The sequence below is a fragment of the Platalea leucorodia genome, assembly GCF_965183815.1.
Source record: "Platalea leucorodia genome assembly, chromosome: 7".
NCBI lineage: Eukaryota > Metazoa > Chordata > Aves > Pelecaniformes > Threskiornithidae > Platalea > Platalea leucorodia.
The window spans coordinates 19,180,423-19,199,103 of record NC_138829.1 but is presented as its reverse complement, the minus strand read 5'-3'; the positions used below and the strand labels follow the sequence as shown (position 1 = coordinate 19,199,103).

General features: G+C 41.8%; 1 protein-coding gene across 2 annotated transcripts in view; it reads right to left on the bottom strand.

Annotated features, from left to right (window-relative positions):
* RPS6KA5 (ribosomal protein S6 kinase A5) overlaps positions 1-11,729 on the bottom strand; it is an 84,156-nt gene extending 72,427 nt beyond the window's left edge. The window contains exons 1-2 of one of the 2 annotated variants that reach the window (XM_082318417.1): positions 11,107-11,729; positions 10,388-10,578 (exon numbers count right to left, since the gene is read on the bottom strand). In XM_082318417.1, coding sequence (XP_082174543.1) covers positions 10,388-10,421 — 34 coding nt within the window. In that variant the 5' untranslated portion in view covers positions 10,422-10,578; positions 11,107-11,729. The remainder of the gene's footprint in view (positions 1-10,387; positions 10,579-11,106) is intronic. The other variant, XM_082318416.1, reaches the window with a different exon arrangement.
* Between the last annotated feature and the right edge of the window lie 6,952 nt (positions 11,730-18,681).

Here is an 18,681-nt window from a genome sequence, read left to right as displayed (position 1 = left end):
ATATTATCAATCCGTTGGCATTGATATGACTGCAGGCCATTCAGCAAAGCTGCTCATTGAAATGATCCAGGTTAAAAGCAGTAAGGCAAAAAAGTAACTAAGTTTATTTTTAACCAAGTTCAGTTCCCTGACCCACTTTAATGAGCAGCTGCATAAGCAGTTTTACTAGCACAATTAAGGATGTAGCATCAAGCAGCAGAAGCTGCATAAACTGGCATGGCTGCTAAAAGAATGCCTCTCAAAGAGCAACTTCAAGACAAACCACATGTCTAAAGGCAAAGGGGGAGGAAGCTTGGGAAAGATGTGCAAGAAGCTTTCAGTAGCAGCACCACAGATTTCAAGTACAAAGATCTCTTAACCAAAAGCGGAATACTCTTTGATAGGAGATGCTGAAATTAACTTATTCCATTCAACGGAAATTCTCATTTGGCTTAATATTTCTAAGAAACTCTATCAAGACAGTATGCTTTCTGAATTAATTATCAAGATGTACAGTTAATCTCCATTCACAGAACTGCAGAAGGAACATGCATAGAAAATCCAAACACTAAATAAATGAAAAAGCAAATTTGTGGCTTATTCCAACAATCCTAGGAATCTGTACGTATACACAAAACGCCTCTAGTTGGGATAGGGTAACATTAGTGCTCTCATGCAAGACACTGATCAAATCTCATCTAAAATATTATATTCAGTTCCTATCATTCATCTTTATGGGGGATTAGTCAAACTTGGAATAAGTGCAGAGAGACCACTTGAAATTACTGGCAGCTATCCTAATACTACATGTGGAAAAAAAAAAACACACAGCACAGTGAAATTATTATTAGAGAAATATTAATTTGTGATCAGTTCCATTTTAATAACGTGTACTAGGCAAGACAGTACCAGAATCATTAACAATCAATGAGACAATATGTACCACATGAGTTGAACTGAAGCTTGCTGTACTATTTTCACTACAAACACTGTTGCTAGTGCTACATCACAGTCATTGCTAAAGTCAGCAGTAAGGAAGATGCACTCATGTGCCAAGAAGGGAGTAGCAGCAGGTAAGGCAAATCTAGACCGAGTTAGTGTCTACATAATTACAGTACATTGTGTCACAGTCAGAAAGCAGTCTGTCTTGAAGCAACTTAATATTACAGATTACTCTTCTTAACAAGTACTGAGAACAGTACTCAATGTATACAGTTTCAAAACAGTGTCTTCCCTGCCAGGGACAGCAGCAGTCAGGGACTACTCTAAAAAGACCAGGGCTAGAGTGTCCGCAGTTTTAACGAAGCAGTGGATGTCACTGAAGAGATTCAGGACTTAGAACATTTCTGGATACTAAGTAAGTGCTGAACTCAGAGTAGGAAGAAATTTTTCACCAAGAAATCCATTGATTTGGATCTTCCGTTATGGAGTAATTCCAGAAAGGTTTTACCATCTCACATCCTTTAAGAGCTGTCAGCAGAAGGCTTTTCAATTAAACACCCTTCTAGAAAGCAAAACAGTCATTTAATCCTGCCAAGTTCTTGGAACTGAATAAGAAGACAGAGTGGAGCACAGAGAAATGCTGCATCTTCAGTCACATGCTGAAGATTTGCAGTGCTGGCTATAGTCCTGAAAACAGATCAAGTCCTAAACTCAATTAATTAATCTGAACAGTACCATAAACTCAATTTAACTTGCATTCCACATTCAATAACATTAGTAAAACCTTTCCCACTTTCATGAGGTTACACAGCAAAAAGCTAAGTGATACTAGTTTGAATTATTATGTACTTATTTCAATGTGAGCCATAATTTTGCACTATACACTTAATCCCATTTTTACTTCCATTTAGGACATTTAATTGCCTCATCCTAAAAAAAAAATTAAATATCTTGAAGGTTTTTGTAATTTATTTTCATGGTAAAAGGGGAAAACTACATCACAAATAAGCATATGTTCACTATAAAATAAGTCCCACCTCATTCTTTTTGCATTATACTCAGGAAAAAAGCCGTTCTACAAGATCAGATAGCTAAAAGGTGCTGCATAACACACAGAGGTATGACAGGACACCCGAGACCTACAAACTGTCTCTCAGAATTACTCCCTATAAAGCAAGAAGCAAAATTATCCTTAATTTAAAAAAAAAAAAAAAAAAAAATCTTCAAAGCTACAAGAAGAATTAACAATTCCCAGAAAGTGCTTCTCCCAACGTTGCCACAGCTGGCAATGGCTTGCTCCAACAGCCTCAGTTGCTGCACCTAGTCCACCTCTTAAGTCATACCCCAAGAAAAGCAAGCTGAAGAGCTTGTGTCTGTGCCACATTCTTTCCAATGACACTGCTAGAGCAGTTCTTTGTCTTCATCTGCTGAAACCAGGCGCAGCACACTGACATTCTAGCTGAGATGAGGCGCAGTTTCTCCAGAACGGAAGTCGTCATACCAACGTTTCCTTCAACTTGCTTTCAGGACCATAAATCCCCAAAGATCAGTTATTCTATTCACCAGTCTCTCCCAGAAACCCAAATGACCACTGCTGGACAACCTTTCACACAGAATGCTTTCCGCAATTACAAGACAACTGTTCCAAGTCTGAGAGGCTTTAAATGATTGCAACAAGAAGGCCATTACTACTACCACTGACAGAACAGCGAAATGCTTCTCCCACCTCACAGACATCACCATGCTAGGATTGGTATCAGAACCTGACCCAACAACTGCCTGTGCAACCTGCATGAAGGCAATGTACCTGTCAAGAGTGCAACAGGATGTACACTCCAGCATCGAGCTAGCCGTATTTCTAGCAAATAGTACCATAACATTTTGGTGCATGCAAAGATGCCTTTCAGAAACAGCGGCTTTGGGAAAGCTCTTAAATTAACTGAGCGCAAGCAAAGCGGTTTTGGAAACAGAAAATTTACTTCTCCATGCCCTTTTTCAAGTCTGTTGATGCATCAGCTGAACAGTACCAAGGAAGGGAACTCAGCTTGAACAGGAACAAAGTACTGCCCAAGTCAACAGGATGAGAGTTTCTCCACAAATGATCTGAAGCTACGCATGACATAGCAGTATAAAGGATGGTGGTACATGATGAAAACAAAGCAGTAAGCTGACAGCACCTTCTAGGAGACATGCTAACTGCATAGTGCACAATTAGGAAAAGCTTCCATTTACTGATTTTCTACTGTAGTCCACAGTAATCAGTATTGGACCAACACAGCAAGGAGGAGAGTACGCAGCTGAAGGCAACAGCAAGATACAACAGATCAACCCAGAAACAAAGACTAAAGTGAAAGGACATCATGGCATCCATAAATACAAAGAGGAAATAGTGGTACTCGTCACAACTATCACCTCTGAAGGCAAAAAGAAAGCAAATATCTAGAAACATTCACATTGTGAAGACAAACCTCCACATGCAGGTACACCCAATGCACGGAGATCAGTATTGTTGTTCCCAGCCTCCTGGAAGTAGGACAGTCTGTTTAACTCTGGGAACCAGAACAAAGTATTTCTGCTTGATGGAGGATCTCCAGATGACATAAGAGACATGACTGTCACCTGCACTATACCTGAACTTTGAGATGGCCAAGTGTGAAGTAAGAACTGTGCAAGCTGGTACTGTGTAATGACTGTATTTGCTTTTAATTGTACTCGTATGATCTTAAGAAATAATATTTCAACAGTGGTTGTTTTCAAGTTAAAATGTGCTGTGTCCCTGTTTTTGGACTCCATTGCATACAGGTTTTTAAGCAGACAAATGAAACTAGAGCTTCCTCTACTGAACTAGATCAAGCAACCTTCAAAGAGATGCTCTGCCTGAAAGCTGCAACTTGTCTCTGCTATTCACTGCAACATGACACCAGCTCTGCTGTTTCATTGAACAGAACAATGAACCTCAGACAATTTAAAAGCAGAATAGAGAAAGCAAGAAGGAAAAACAGGACAGAAGACGTTCTGCAATATTTCAAACTATTAAGTATTCAATGCCTGGTACCAAGATCAACTTGATTCTAACCTATTACTTCAGAGAATGGCCCATCTCCACTCACCTAACAGACCTACTTGAAGTCACAGCAACAAAGAACAGATGCTGTTTTCAAAGTTATATGAACACAAACTTGAGATTATCCCTTACTCAGAGTGAAGAGTGGGTGTTTTTCCTTGAGATTAAGCAAAATTAGCACATTCCTTTGGGGGGGGAGGTGGGGGGCATGGGGGCAACACACCACCAAAACCACCACGTAACAGAAACCACACAATTATTGCTTGTTAGACACTGAAGAAAATGCATCTAGGATGTTATACTGTTTTTCTCCTATGTATAAAATTATGCTTTGATTGTAACTGGTTACAGCAACTGAGAACTATTTGTGAAAGGAAGTGAAAAAATATTCCACAGTCCTTGAAAGCTGACAGACCATCACCAGCTAGTAATTGTCAGGTCACTGAACAAGAGTACCATTTAATCAGGACAGGGAACTATCTTACAAACTTAAAATGGAATTTAAAAAGCCTACCTTCTCAAGGACTACCTGCATTTTTTCTTAGGCCAAAAAAGAACTTAGAGCAAAAATAAAACATGCACACAGTTCTGAACTCACACCAAAGAAGAGAAAATGCAATTCATGTTACTCTGAACTCTAGGATCACAACTTAGATAACTGGGGTGACAACTGTTCATTCTCTATAATATCAGATGCTTCAGGAGAAGACCATCTGAACTGGGGGGGGGGGGAAATCAAGATCTCACAAAGCTGCTGATCCCATTCTAGAAGGCCTGGAAGCCAAAACTTTACACAGCCAAAGATGACAAAGACCTCTGAAGTACTAGCTAAGCAGAATACAGTATGTAGAAATTCAGAAGCATGAAATGCTGTGGGGAACATGACAGGAAACTATCATTACCATTAAGAAAATAGACTGAAGCTGCAGAAGACTATCCCGCCAAAGTTATCATTTGCACATCAGAAGCTGAAGTAAAGATAAAAGTGCGGACATCTGAGATTAACAATCCAGACTCATAACAGTCTGAATTGGAAAATGCTGCATGTTAAGATCCATTTGCATTCATCAGCAGTAGCCCTTTCCCTATTACAGAGGCGATTTTGCTGTAAGGTTTGTCGTTACTGTGAGATGAATCACTATGAGGTCACCAAGATTCAACCTAGAAGCACCTCCACGTTTAGCTAGAAGCTTAATGTGCAGTAACATAATACATCACATAATAGTCAAAAAAACCAAAATGTAATTAGGCAAGATGCTAATGAGTAAAGTTGCTATAGATAATCTAATGCTGAACAGGGGTGAAACAGTCAGATCAAAATAACCGATATCTAAAGATTGTGCATACTGTTTCAAACAAGAAATTATATCTAAGCGCAAGATACGAATCAACTGTGGTCTTCTCTATCATCAGAAATCAGTACACTTCAAAAAAATTACACTTTATTCAATCACAGGCACTTTGGACACTGTTAAAAGTAACAACGTAGATTAATTTATCAACAAAAGAAGGGCAACTGACAATTTAAATGTTGATGGAAGGTATTTACATATTAGTTTATGCAGACATTAACCAGGAAACTTAAGAATTATCTTCAGAATTATCCTCTCTCAGGTAAAGCTTTTATAATCATCTGTTCAAGCCAGCATAAAATATTTACAGATGTCAACAAAATATGGGAAGATGAAACAGTCACAATAGATCCCAAAACAAAACACAAAAACAAATAAAGTGGCTGTGTATAACATGAGCGCTTCATAAATCAGGTCATCTGCCTATCGACAGAATAAGTCAGAAGCAAAGAAATCTTAGAGCTTGCACCTCATCATTAGGATTGTATAATGGTTAAAAAAAGAGAGAGAGAGAGAGAGAGAGAGAGAGAAAGTTTACCATAAAATATCAAATGATGCCAAGCGATGAAGGGGATCCAACAGAAATATTTACATGAAGAATATAGCTGCAAATCACACCCTCAGATACCCAGGCTTTCTCATATGTTTCAGCAACTCTGGCAAGTGTTTTCTGGGTTGCCTCCTGAATAAAATCCTGAAGTGCATTAAAGTGGCATATATGTCTCCTAACTCTTTTGTGGAATCCAGCATGAGCTTTTAAACCATCACATTTAGAATACATTGAAGTAAAGCTAAACAACAGGCTGAGAAGGAAGACTGCAACTACTAGTCCTCATATCAGACATTTTACAGAAAATCACTGAAGCAATGAGAGCAAAATGAGCAATGGCACCAGACCCTTTTACAGATCATTTTAGCCAGGTTTGTTAGGTTCCAAAGCCCGGGGAGAGGGCGGGGGGCAGAAACACAAAAGACCAACAGTCATTCTCCTCCTTCATAATGAAAGCTTATCATAATCAAAGTTACCAGAAGACAGATAACAATAAATTCCTAGACTACAAAACATTTTTTTTAAAGTATTGATTCTGTAAAGAGTGAAATTGAGAGATTTAAGTCGTATTAAGGATGATTCATAAACTTACTCTCTTAAAACACTCTTTATACTTCCCACAGCAATATGAGTACACATATATTTTAGTGCTCAAAAGAGAAAAGTAGAAGTAAAAGCAATTCAATCTTTGAAATATTCAACTATTAATATCTCCTGATCTCTTATCAATATACAGAATTAGTACAGAGTCAAATTAAAAAAAATCTGTGTCTTACAGAAAATATAATTTTAAAAGTATCTTTAAACTTTCATAAGAACATTTCCTTTTAAAAATAAAAACCAAAATACTGTAGAGGTGCCAGGTGTAGCTCCATAGCAAAGGTTGAATACTCTATTTAATGCATGATTCATCATGTTTTCTAGCCATAGGAATTTTCACAATGCCTTACGATGTAACATGAAGCTTCACAGTTTACAAATAAATCCATTCCAGTTTAAGTTCTCCTTCAAGAAGGGGTAACTAACAATTTGCAATATTAAGCCCTTCAAATAGTTCATGTATTTATTGTCTGAAGCCTTTTATAGTTTCACACTGAATTATAAGTTAGACTATTTGACTCAAGTGGAAGTTCCAAATTCTTCTGCCGCTGGAGCCCTGCAGCCCATTGCTAAGTTGGCTTCTGCACTATACACGCCTTTTCGCATTTCACATGTTACAGTCAGACTGTAAAGCAAGTTACAGTCAAACTAAAGCAAGTTCTTTAGCCCAAAGTTTGTGATAGCATTAAAATGAATCCAGTATCCTCTTCAAAACAGACCTGCCAAAAGGAAAAGAACAAACGTCTTGAGGCAAAACAAGCAATATATATACAGGCTATCGCCCATATATTCATGGAATGTCTCAGAAGTTCCCTTCAAGATCCCAGTTTTGCTAATCTCTGCCTCTCACCAGGCAAAGCAGGGAGTGCACATGCATGCTGCAAGATGAGCAATCGCCTACCTAGTCACATACACTCAAGGTTCAGGATCCTTTGATCTTTGTTTTATTTTTTCCCAAAAACAAGAGCTACAACAGAAGCCAATGGGGCAGGGGGAGGGGGGAGAAACCTCACTGTTAACAGTTCTATTTCCTTTTTCCCTTCCTACATCACAGGTCTTTCCCTCTCTGCCCATATCCTTCCATATCACACAAAAATTTTTCTCTAATAGGTTTTGTATTTGCCATTGTTCAGTTCCACGGCATTACCAGGAAACAGAAAACGTGAAGAGGCAACGATATTCTTCTTTCACTGTAAATAATACGTAACTTCTCAGGTCTCCAAAAAGATTAGAAGTTGTACTAACTCTGAGGTTAGCCTTCAAAAAATAAAACCTTTTCCTTTACAAGATTCCAGAAACAGATGCGGCAGAAAATTTCATTTTCTTATTACTTTCACTGGAGATCTTCAGGGAGAATCAGAGACAGTCACCACTTCCTACCATTTGATCTTTGGCATGTTTTTTCTTCTACTTCCTGAAAAGAGACGGTGATTCCACTTTCGCCAAAAAGTCATTTCCTTCCCAAAGTGAGAAAAGATGGTGACTATTCTGAAGTGGCCGAATTGTGAGGTTTCTATCAAGGAAGAAATGGTTTGTGTGACAGGAAAAGAAGGGAAAAAAAAAAAAAAAAAAAAGAAAAAAGTTGCTAAATATATTAGGAGAAAATCATTATTAACTGAAATGTGTCCTGAAAGTCACTGCTATGTCTAATCCACAAAATAACCAACTGAAGGAACAATCATTGAAGCACGTGCATGCTTACAGTTTCCCCAGCAGTAGGGGGACATTATGATTCTTTGCATCATTAAAATAAAATATATATGTACAGCGCAGTGCCCAGTATTTGTAATACAGCAAATCACATGGCATCTCACAGAGGCACTCAAGTGTTATGCCCCACAGTTCCTTCCCTATCACAGACTCAATCTACATGCCTATGAAGTGATGTTTTTTTAGCAATTGCTTTTTGGTCACGCAACAGAGGAGTTTCAGGGCCCTAAGAATACAGGATATAGAATTAAAATTAAGGTTGACCCTACATGTCAAAGCCAGCACTGTAATTTCAAAGTCAAAGTTTAAAAGAAGTCAAACCGTGGTATGATAGGGTTAACAATCAGCTGAGAGCTGTGTAGAAATAGCACTGCATATGCTCTAACTGTGCATTTTCAAGTCTCTAACTCGTTTAATATTTTTAGAGCAATTCCAAGACCCAAGTAATTGCAAATGCAAAGTATAACCATAGGTTCACCTGCATTTAGTTGATTTGAATATACAGTTCTTTGTACTTTGAGTTTGTTATCAAGAGGTTCAAGCAACAACTTCCACAATATGAAAATGAGACACTCCCTTCTCAAAGAAGCCACTATTTCTACCACAATAGTACATTCTTTCAAAGCGCTGTGGAGACTGACCTCTTTTTCATCTGCAAACTGACAGCTACTTTCGATATGTAATTCTAAATCATTCAATTAGTCACAGAGCTAGCAACATCAAAGAAAGAACACAGAGAGGAAGGGAACACTAGAATCTAAACAAATTGCACATTAAAAAGATATTCATGGTATACAACCTCAGTATGTAAGAACAACGAAGATCCTCTGGCTCCAGTTCTGGTTCTTGCATGTCCCCTCACCCTCTTTCCCAAAATGATGCAAAAGTAAATAATCATGCTGCACGCTTTAGAACTGTGGTGGGTTGACCCTAGCCAGCAGCTAGGCACCCACACAGCCAGACCCAGTACAAAAAAATAAGAAAAATATCCAAAGTATCCTACAGATTATTTCTATATGTCTATATCAACAGAAGCTCACTGCAATTTTTCTCCTCAAATTATCATATCTCTGTGTATTGTGTAGAGACAAGTTCTGAAACAGTATCTTGATACGTCTTGCATAGCGATGACACTATTGACACCTTCAGGAGTAGGAGTCTCCCAGGAGTACATGACAGAGCAGCTCCCTCCTCCACCCTAATGCTCCAGAAATAGACAAGCCATTGCTAGAAAGCATTTTTCAGAAAGCAGAGTTTTCTAAATACTTAATAAGAAGAGAATGAGGAGGGGAGAAGCAACTGATTCCTATTAAGCTGAATTTCAGAAGCTTAAAAGGACACAAACACGGTTGAGAATTTTTAAATTAAAAGCAAGTATCAGTACTTCCTGAATCTATAAAGCTTTAAGATCAGGATCAAATTTAAAATTACTTATTATGCTATATCAGACAGCTCTTTGTCTAGTTTATATGAATGTGTTTATTCCTCAAGCTATCTTTAAATAACTATCCCACAGGGATATGCGTTGTCTCAACTTTTATAAAGGAAATCTAGACATAGCTAGGTAAATATATAGAATGAATGCGTTCCACTTCCTTTCCCGTTACCCCTTTTTCTGCTGCACACTGAAATCTAGCAACATCCAGCGAGACAAATATGTTTTCCACCAGCTCTTTTGCTTCTTCTTGAAAGAAGGAAACTACAGTCCCTTTGGTTTCTGCGTAGCTATCAGGAAGAGCGCCTTTTTTTTTTTTTTTTTTTTTTTTTAAAGCTGCAGTGATAGCTACGTTCCGCTGGGGCACCTCCAGGGAGCCCCCTAGACCCAAGCGACTGGGGGACAGAAGGCTGAACGGGACCACATGCCTTCCCCATCGGCCCATTAGAGAATGCCAACACATTAACCCGAGGGGCACTTCTCTCAAACTTTAGCAATGAGCAGCATCACAGACTTACATTTACTTCATCATGGAGGAAAAAAAGATGAGAGAAAAGGAATGAAGAACATGGGTTAATAGCACCTCCATTGTTAATAAATACAGAGAATAAACATCATGATTATGTTTTACACGCACTTCTAAATTAACAGTAAAATCCAGATTTACTGCAGTATTCAAGTTGCCTGGAAACTTCTGAGAAGCACAGAGTCCCTATTAAAAATATATGAAGATCTTCCCCAACACAATAACCTACCACAGAGCATTTCTGCTGTATCTTGAAAGGTCATATATATTTCACGTGTTGAACTACTTCTCTAGAGGGTCTTCAAGTAACCACCGAGCTACAAGAAGATTCATAGGCTGAAAAGCCAGATAACTCTGCGGTTACATGTTGGCACGTTCCCCTCCCTACAATTCCGGCATTTCATCGAGGTCAGAGAAAAGCTGTCACATAAAACGACATCATTTAGGACTGTAACAAGCAGCACCCCCCCCCCCATACTGACATAGCCATAAAAGTCAAACACACAATTTAAAAATAAAAAAAAAAAAAAAAAGAGAGAAGAAGAATGGCTAACCCTTATCTCCTTCAAAAGCGTCAAATACCAGTGGGGAAGTGGGACAGGGGAGCCAAATACGCAGCAGAAGTCCAATTGAAATACTTTTTTCAGAAATAAAAGAAGGGAGCCCCCCGCCCCCATCTCACACGCTCCTGCCCATGTCTTCCAGCTCATCCTCTTTTTTTTCCTCTCCGAGATTTCCCTACCGGTCCCGATCAACTCTCTTGAACCTCCTCCTCCTCAGCACTTCTTCCCCAAGTCCCAGCAGCCGGGCCCCCTGCGCCACCCCCCGCGCTTCCCGCCGCCCTCCCCTCAGGCAGGAGCGCTCCCCTCGGCGCCGACGCCCCCCCCCCCCCCCCCCGCCGCCGTGACCTCCCCCGGCCGCCCCGGCCCCCGGGCCCGCCCCGCTCACCGTTCCTCAGCTCGTGCTTGACGGTGAGGAGCGGCAGCTCCCCTTCCTCCGCCGGGCCCGAGGGTCCCTCCATGTTCGCACAGGCGGGCGCTCCCCCGCCCCTGCCGCTCCCCGTGAGTGTGAGCGCGGAGGCGGGGGACGTCACCTGGCCTGAGGCGGATTTTATTTTCCAGGGGCGCTCCGGGGGAGAGGAGCCATGCAGGCGCGCTGGGGGCGGGGGGCGGCTGCTCTCCGCTCCGCCTTGGGGAAAACGGAAAAAAAAACCAAAAAAACCACACCACCCAACAACAAACAGTTATTAAAATACAGGGAGGCACACGCACGTCGGCTTCCCTCCCCCGGCCCTCAGAGCCAGCCCATGTCCTTGCGGCTCCCCTCCCCCTTGCTCCGGCCGCCCTCCCCGCCCAACAGCCGGGACGGGAGCGGAGCCGAGCCGAGCGGGGCCGAGCCCAGCGCGGCGCGGCCCAGCCGGGATAGGCTGAGCCAGACGGGAGGAGGGGGCGCCCTGAGGAGCGGCTCCTACTCAAGCGCTCGCGCCCACTCCCTCCCCCCGCCGAGCACTCATTGGGCGCGCGCGCCCGCGAACCCCAACGGCTGTTGGGCAGAGAACGTTCTACGTGACTCCCCCCGCCCTTCCGCCGAGCGGCGCCTCTGCTCATTGGGCCGGCGGCTGCGCCAATCGATGGCCCCGCCCCCGGCTTCCCCCCAATCCCCGTACTCCTGATCTTGTTTGTAAACATTCCCGCCCGCCTCTCCCGCTCCCCCTCCGCCTGAGGGCGGGCGCTAGGTTGCCTAGAGAAAAGGGAAGGCGCTGATTGACCACTGGGGCTGGCAATCATCTGAGGGAGCGGCGGTGGCGGCCTTCCCTCGGGTTACGGGCCGGTTCCATCGCGCTTGGGGGTGAGGGGGAGCACCCCTGGGCTTCCCCACTCGCAGCGGCGGCAGGGGGGAGCCGAGCAGGGCTGCAGCCCCGCACGGGGGGAGGCGGCGGCGGGATGGGGGAGCAGGGCATCCCCTCGCCGAGGGACGCGACGGGGCAGGGAGGAGCGAGGGACGGACGGGACGGGACGGGACGGGACGGGGGGTTCCCGCAGGGCCCTGACCGCCCGCTGAACCTCCGCCTCCACGCACGGCGCGGGCGGTGTGTGCCGGCGCACAGCGGTGGCCCGTCCGTGCGGCGCGGCTCGGCTCGGCTCGGCACGGCCGCCTCCTTGGGCTGGGGCAGCTGGAGAGCTGCCGCCGTCAGTGCGGCACGCCGGTACGTCCGCCTTCAGGCCAGCGCTCAGCGCCGGGTGGCAGCGCCGCGGCCGTGCGGTACGCGCTCAGGTCACGCAGGCTCCAGGGCCCCACGGAGCGGGGGCGTGGGTGGCGGGGCCCCGGGCGGCCGGTGAGCGCGGGCCTGGCGCCCGCTGCGCTCAGGGGGCTGCGGGGAGAGAGGCGCCCCGGGTCGCGCCTGACGCGGCCTTCGCTCTTAGCCGGGGCCGGGGCCCCGACGGCCGGGGCTGGCGGAGTAGGCGGCGTCCGCGGCCCGGCTGCAGAGCAGCGAGCGGAGCCGTCGTCTCGGGAGGTTGCAGAGGCTGAATTTAGTGGCAGATAAAACACGCTTTGTGGTCGCTGAAAGGTCAGGAAGCAGGGGGGAGCTTGCTTGGGTCTGCCGAGGCGCTGGCCTGCCTTGGCGTGTTGTGAGGCGGGAGAGGGAGGAGGCCCGGGCGGGGTGCCCGGCTCACATGGCACTGCTTGGGGCATTTTCATCTGGTCCTGTTAGCGGCGTGGGCCCCGCTATCCTGACAGCGGCTTTTGATGTCGTTTTTAAGGAGGATGTGTTTCAAATCATCTTAGACCTGTTCGTCTCACTTAGGCCTCTCAGTCTGTTATGTTTTGGAAGCAATCTGGTACATCTAAAGCAGTCCACGTTTCCTTGAGACAGATCACACAAATCACTTTTCTCCCTGTTTCTTACTTGCAGTAATTCCTGACTTGTTGCTTTTGAATGCTGTTGCTTCCCATCCTTTGACACTATAACAAGATGCTAATTTGCAATGCCATGTCACATACAACAGCTGTGTTCACACAGAGTTCTGGTACATCAGACATCAATGAAATAAAATGTCTTCTGTTAATCCTTTATTCATGTTCCAGTATTATATATATTTTGTGTGTGTGTGTTTGTACGCATATATATAAAAAATGCATGTACATATATACATACACACATTTCTGCAGTTTCCTGTAGAGAAGTTGAGTTGAACTATTTAAAGTTGATAAGAGCTTTCTACCATAGAATTGTTTAAATACCAAACTTTTTTTTTAGGGCGTATTTGGGATTGGTTTTCTTCCCAGAAATTAAAAATACTGTCTAAGGGTTTCATAGCATTCCTGATAAAACTTTTGAAGGTGTTTTCCACAAAGCACTGCAGGTGTTCTGTTGAGGTATCTCCCTGTAGCATACGGTATACACAACTTCACTGAAAATGTCCATTCAGTTACTGCCTTTCCAACAGTACTATATCAAGACTATAAATATAGGAAGTGTGATCACAGAAGATGTTTTCAAACTGAAAAATAATTGATTCACTAACTTTTGTCACTTGGTTTTAGAAGCCTCTCTATTGCAGAGACGGTAAATGTTACATCAGCATAATATTAAACTACAAAAGGGAAAATAATGAAAATACAAACTGATAAAGTTCATTGTTAAATTACATTTTTGCATCTTTCTAACTAATGGTTCCTTTGTACAACTAGTGGGGAGTGTCAGTTTTACTTCTTCTTTACAAGAAGTAACAACCACTTCTGGTTATACTGTGTCCCATATGTTACATTTTAAAGAGACCAGTCCTGTATTTCCTCCAGTGTCTCTACTAGCCTACACTTTGGACTAACTATCCCTGGCAGCCTCAGAAGAGAGAAACTGAAATCTGACTCCACTCTGTTCCTTACTAGCATTCAGTGTGAGTGAAGCTGGCAATGAACCCAGTAGTTGCTAATAGTCTTGGTTTCAGATGTTCATAGCTTGACAGACTTTATCTGCTTATTTGCCTCAGGCTGAAACTTTCTCTTTTCTCCTTTTAAATTTCAGCTAAAAGAGCTTTAAAGAATGAGGCGATAACCCTAAAGCACCGAATCAAGGTTAATGATCCATTGCAGTAGCTGCTGACTATGTGTATAGCAAGACACAATGATTACCCTGTATATTTAGGTTTAAGTTGTGACTGGGCTTGGAAAGTACTATTGCATGAGCTGAAAGGTCATTGTTATCACTGAGGGACCCGCTGATTTGCTTGCATCTTGGAAAAAGTAACTGAGCAACATGGTCGTTCCATTAAAATAATTAAGATTTTTTTCATAACAGTCTCTCCAGTCTTAAAATATTTTTGCAGTGGGATTCTGGTGTCATATCCAGAAACAGCAAAGCAGCCCTACTGAGTGCTTGGAAAGCATCCCACCTTTTGACAGACAAAAGAGCTATACTTGCACTGAAATCCTAAACCTCCTGTCAGTAGTCCATGAGTACAAGACTATGCTCAAGTTTCCATTTCAGCTGAACTTTTGGGAGCAGTGGAGAATTAAACTTGGTCGTGTGCTTGATTTAAGAGTGGACCTCCCTTCAGTGGAATGGTCCAGGCATAGTGGGCTGGTTTCATTACCTCTGTCACCGTTGTCTCTGAAGCAGTATCACATGGCTTTGTGGTTGTTTGTAAAAGGACACAGTTTTTTCAGCCTTAAGGGATTTACAGGCTGGTGGAAACATACAGGCTACATCTATACCAGAAAATAAAAGCAGATTAGGACTCGTTATTTAGATGTCAGGGCAAGTAGCTTGACATAGCATGGCGTAGCGTGCATGCACACAGCTAAATTCTTTCCCATTCAAAACAGCGTGGCCTTTTCCATATTGCCTACCGGATTTATACAGATTGCAAACTGTTACTGAGCTATGCTGGCCCCCAGCTTGTACGAGGGCATTGCCTGGGAGAGTGCTAGTCAGGGGCCCAACCATTCCCGAAAGCATGCCAGCAGTCAGAAGTATGGGTAGTCATGTGCCAGCGCTCAGATTCTGCCTTTGTCCCATCTAAATCACTAACAGAGACAGTCACAGAGTCAGATGAGGGAGGAAATTTGGCTTGAGCCTGCAGCCAAAGCAGGCATGTGAAAGTACAGAAACAATGATGGGCTATAGACCCACAGGGAATACACAGTGATCTATAAGAGATTCCTTTATAGGTTGGAGAAGTAAAACCACCCTTGCTATGTAAACTGTGCTTTTAGAAGTGCAGCTCTGAGTGCAATTTAACTGACTGAAAATGTTACTTGCATTTTAAATACTCATTTATGTGTGTGCTATGCCACTGAACAAAAAAAATGCTATTTGTATGATGTGCATTCAATAAATTACCTCTCCAATGTTAAAAGGAAAAATATTTGGTGTAAAAACGATTTAAAACTGCAGAGCCCCTCTCCCTCCATAGTGTAAATGTATTTTTTTTTTTAAGTAGGATTTTCATATTCATGTGTATGATAAAAGCAACCTGACAGGTCAATCAACAAACAGTTCAATATTTGGGCTGAGCATGTGCTGCAAGTTTGGGAACATGGAGTAACACAGTTCTAAAGATAGATGTCCCTTCTCTACCCCACAACACAACTGTTCTGAAATATGTGTATTTACTTGCTATTCTTAATTGTGAAGTGACGGAGGAAAAAACGTTGTGGGAAATACCCACATGGAAAGATATTATTGAACTTCATTTAAGAAAAAGTGTCACAACATTTCCTTTTTGGTTCTAAAAGAGGTGGTGTGCCAGGCTGGTTTGAGGGCTGAGGTGAAATTGAAATGCTCAGTGTACAGGCTTCTGAGAGGAAATGAGAGAGAGAAAGAAAGAAAGAAGAAAATGAGTGCTGTAGCTGCCTGCTTCCAGGGTGCCACTGCTTTACAGTTTTGAGGTACTTGATTTACTTTCTGGAGGGGAGCTGCATATGAAAAATGTGGTTTCTATGGAGCTAAAGTTGGAGGCATCTGGCGCTTTCTTATGGTCACTGAATTGTTACAGAAATAGGTGTTATTTTCAAAGTACAAATGTTGGAAAGCCAGATGATGCAAAATGTTCCCTTTAATCACTCCACGGAGAACTTTTGCACAGCAAGGGAAAAAGAGGATCAAATTTTGGAAACCAAGAAATGAATTTAGGGAAGGACTCCCTATGAAAGACAGTCATGACATGAAACAGCTTTTGTGTGAGATTTTAGTACAATATTAGTTCCAGTTTTGAGTTTACATATATTCTCTGTGATTTTTTTTAAATCTGCAATTGAACATTTTGTGTTTGATAACTGTAAGAAGTAGATTGGGTAGGTAAATTTGCTGTTTAAAGCATTTTTTGTATGAAACTGCTCTGGCCAACAGTTTTATCTCTTTAAAACCACTTAATGTCTTACCATGAAAGGAGAAGTTATGCTAAGCATCCAAGCCTAATAATTCTCTTAACGGAAGTGGTACAACTCTGTCAGGAAATGGATCGTTTCTTGAAAGAGTGCATATAAGTGAGGATGTGTTACTGATTCTAAGGTTACATCTTTGATTAAACTTAAGTCCGGTTTCAGTTAGTATTCATTTCTTCACTGAAAATTCATTTGTTTATTTTTTTCTTCAGTTACAATACAGTTACAACTACTATTCCAGGCAACACTTTCAAAAGTTTGTTAAAAATCTACACAGCTATAAGGGAGAAACAATAAAAATACTTCTTATGTTACTCGGTTTCTGATGAGGAAAAGGAAAAGAAGTGAACACTGTCCAGAGGAGAAAGGAAGCAGCACTATCTATTAGAACAGAAATAGGGGTTTATTCCAATTTCTGATCTGCTTAAATACTTGAGCTAGGCAGAGATGGAACTTCTAGTTAATACAAAGAATTGACTTTTGGATCCTAATCCTCACTCACTCACAATAATTTGAAATTATTTTAAAATTTGTTGGAAGAAACACAGAGGGCTGTTCTACATAATGGTACCATTAAACCTCTGAGTAATACTGACTGCAGTGTAATTAAACTCAAAATCCTTTTCAGAAGACTTACGTGAATTCTCACTATTTTGAAAATTGTCTGTAAACTTTGGAGACGGGGACTTTAGAAAGGAGAAGCTAATCAAGATGATCTGAAAGCTAGAGATGAGGAAATTAAAACTTTTAACTCAGCATAGAGACCACGAGTACATTCTGATAGTTGCAGAATCCATGCATCTGCTTTCCACCCCCAAAGAAGGAAGCAAAAACATGAGAAAAAAAAGTGATTAAATGGCAGAGCTTAATGGTATGCACTGTAGTTCTTAACAGAGAGCCCACCGAAAAGGAGGTAAGTGAGAAGAAGTGCTGCATAAAATGAAGGGGGAAAGGCAGTTTTTGAAAAGCATAAACGAAAACTAATAAGTGCATTTCCACAACTTTTTTCTACTGATGTATTTAAAGACATTACATCTGATAAATTACCATAGAGGAAAAAAAAGATTTAATGAAGTGAACAATATTGCAGAGATTCCTTTTTTCCTTTTCCCTTTACCTTAACAATAGTTGTATGGTTATTGATTTTGAAGCTACACTTTTAAATTTAAAAAGATAAGATGCTCCCATGAAATAACAGAAGAGAAAATCCTGAAACAGATGGCTAAATTAAGAGAAATGTATTCCAGACTCAGGTGGAATATCTCCTGGAGTTTGGAAGGAACTTTGAGCTCTTCAGAAAAAATACAAAAACTCCCATTAGTTTCAAGTATCAGGTGACTGGAAGGCACCTCTTAAGGTAGTGTAATATATTATATACTATAATACAATATGATTTAATATAAGCAGCATTACATCTAAAAAATTCTTTAAAAGGATCAGGAAAATGTTTTGATGAAATATTTGAAAGATTACCCTTAGTTTTAAAGAAAGAAAAAAAAAAAAAGGGATTATAAGAACAGTAGATAAACATGATTCCATGAACACACACCAGATATAAAATACTACTGTGAAAAATCAGGTAGTAAAGCCAGTATCTGTAATAATAAATCACAAATTTTCAGTACATCAAAAAAAAACTGGGGATTTTTAACTGAAGTTGCGTAATTGACACTGGCACTGTAAACTGTATGACTTGGGTCTAGAGCTAACCAGTAACTGGTACTCAGCAATTCTATAATTTCATTACTGTTTTTCTTAAATTTTTCATCCCATACTGATTTCTTGGGGTATAGGATACAAACTAGGGTATGTCTAGCTCAGCATCCCATCTCCAGCACTGGCCAATAGCAGCTGTGTAGTGTCACGACAAACTGTGGTAAGAAACTTCTAAGGTTTAACTACGCAGTCTATGAATAAAGACTTCCATTTGTTTGCTTTGACTTTGCCATTTGCTAGTTTCATCTGATGACCCATAATGATTTAGTTAAAAAAGAGAGTGAAGAATTGTTACCTTTTATCTCCTCCATGCTTTTGTTGGATCTGCCCCTATTTCGTAGGCAAACCCAGAACGTGAAGCACTAGTCCCCCGCCTCAAAATGTCCAGTAAAATATTTTCTGTAGGTACAGGTTATGCAC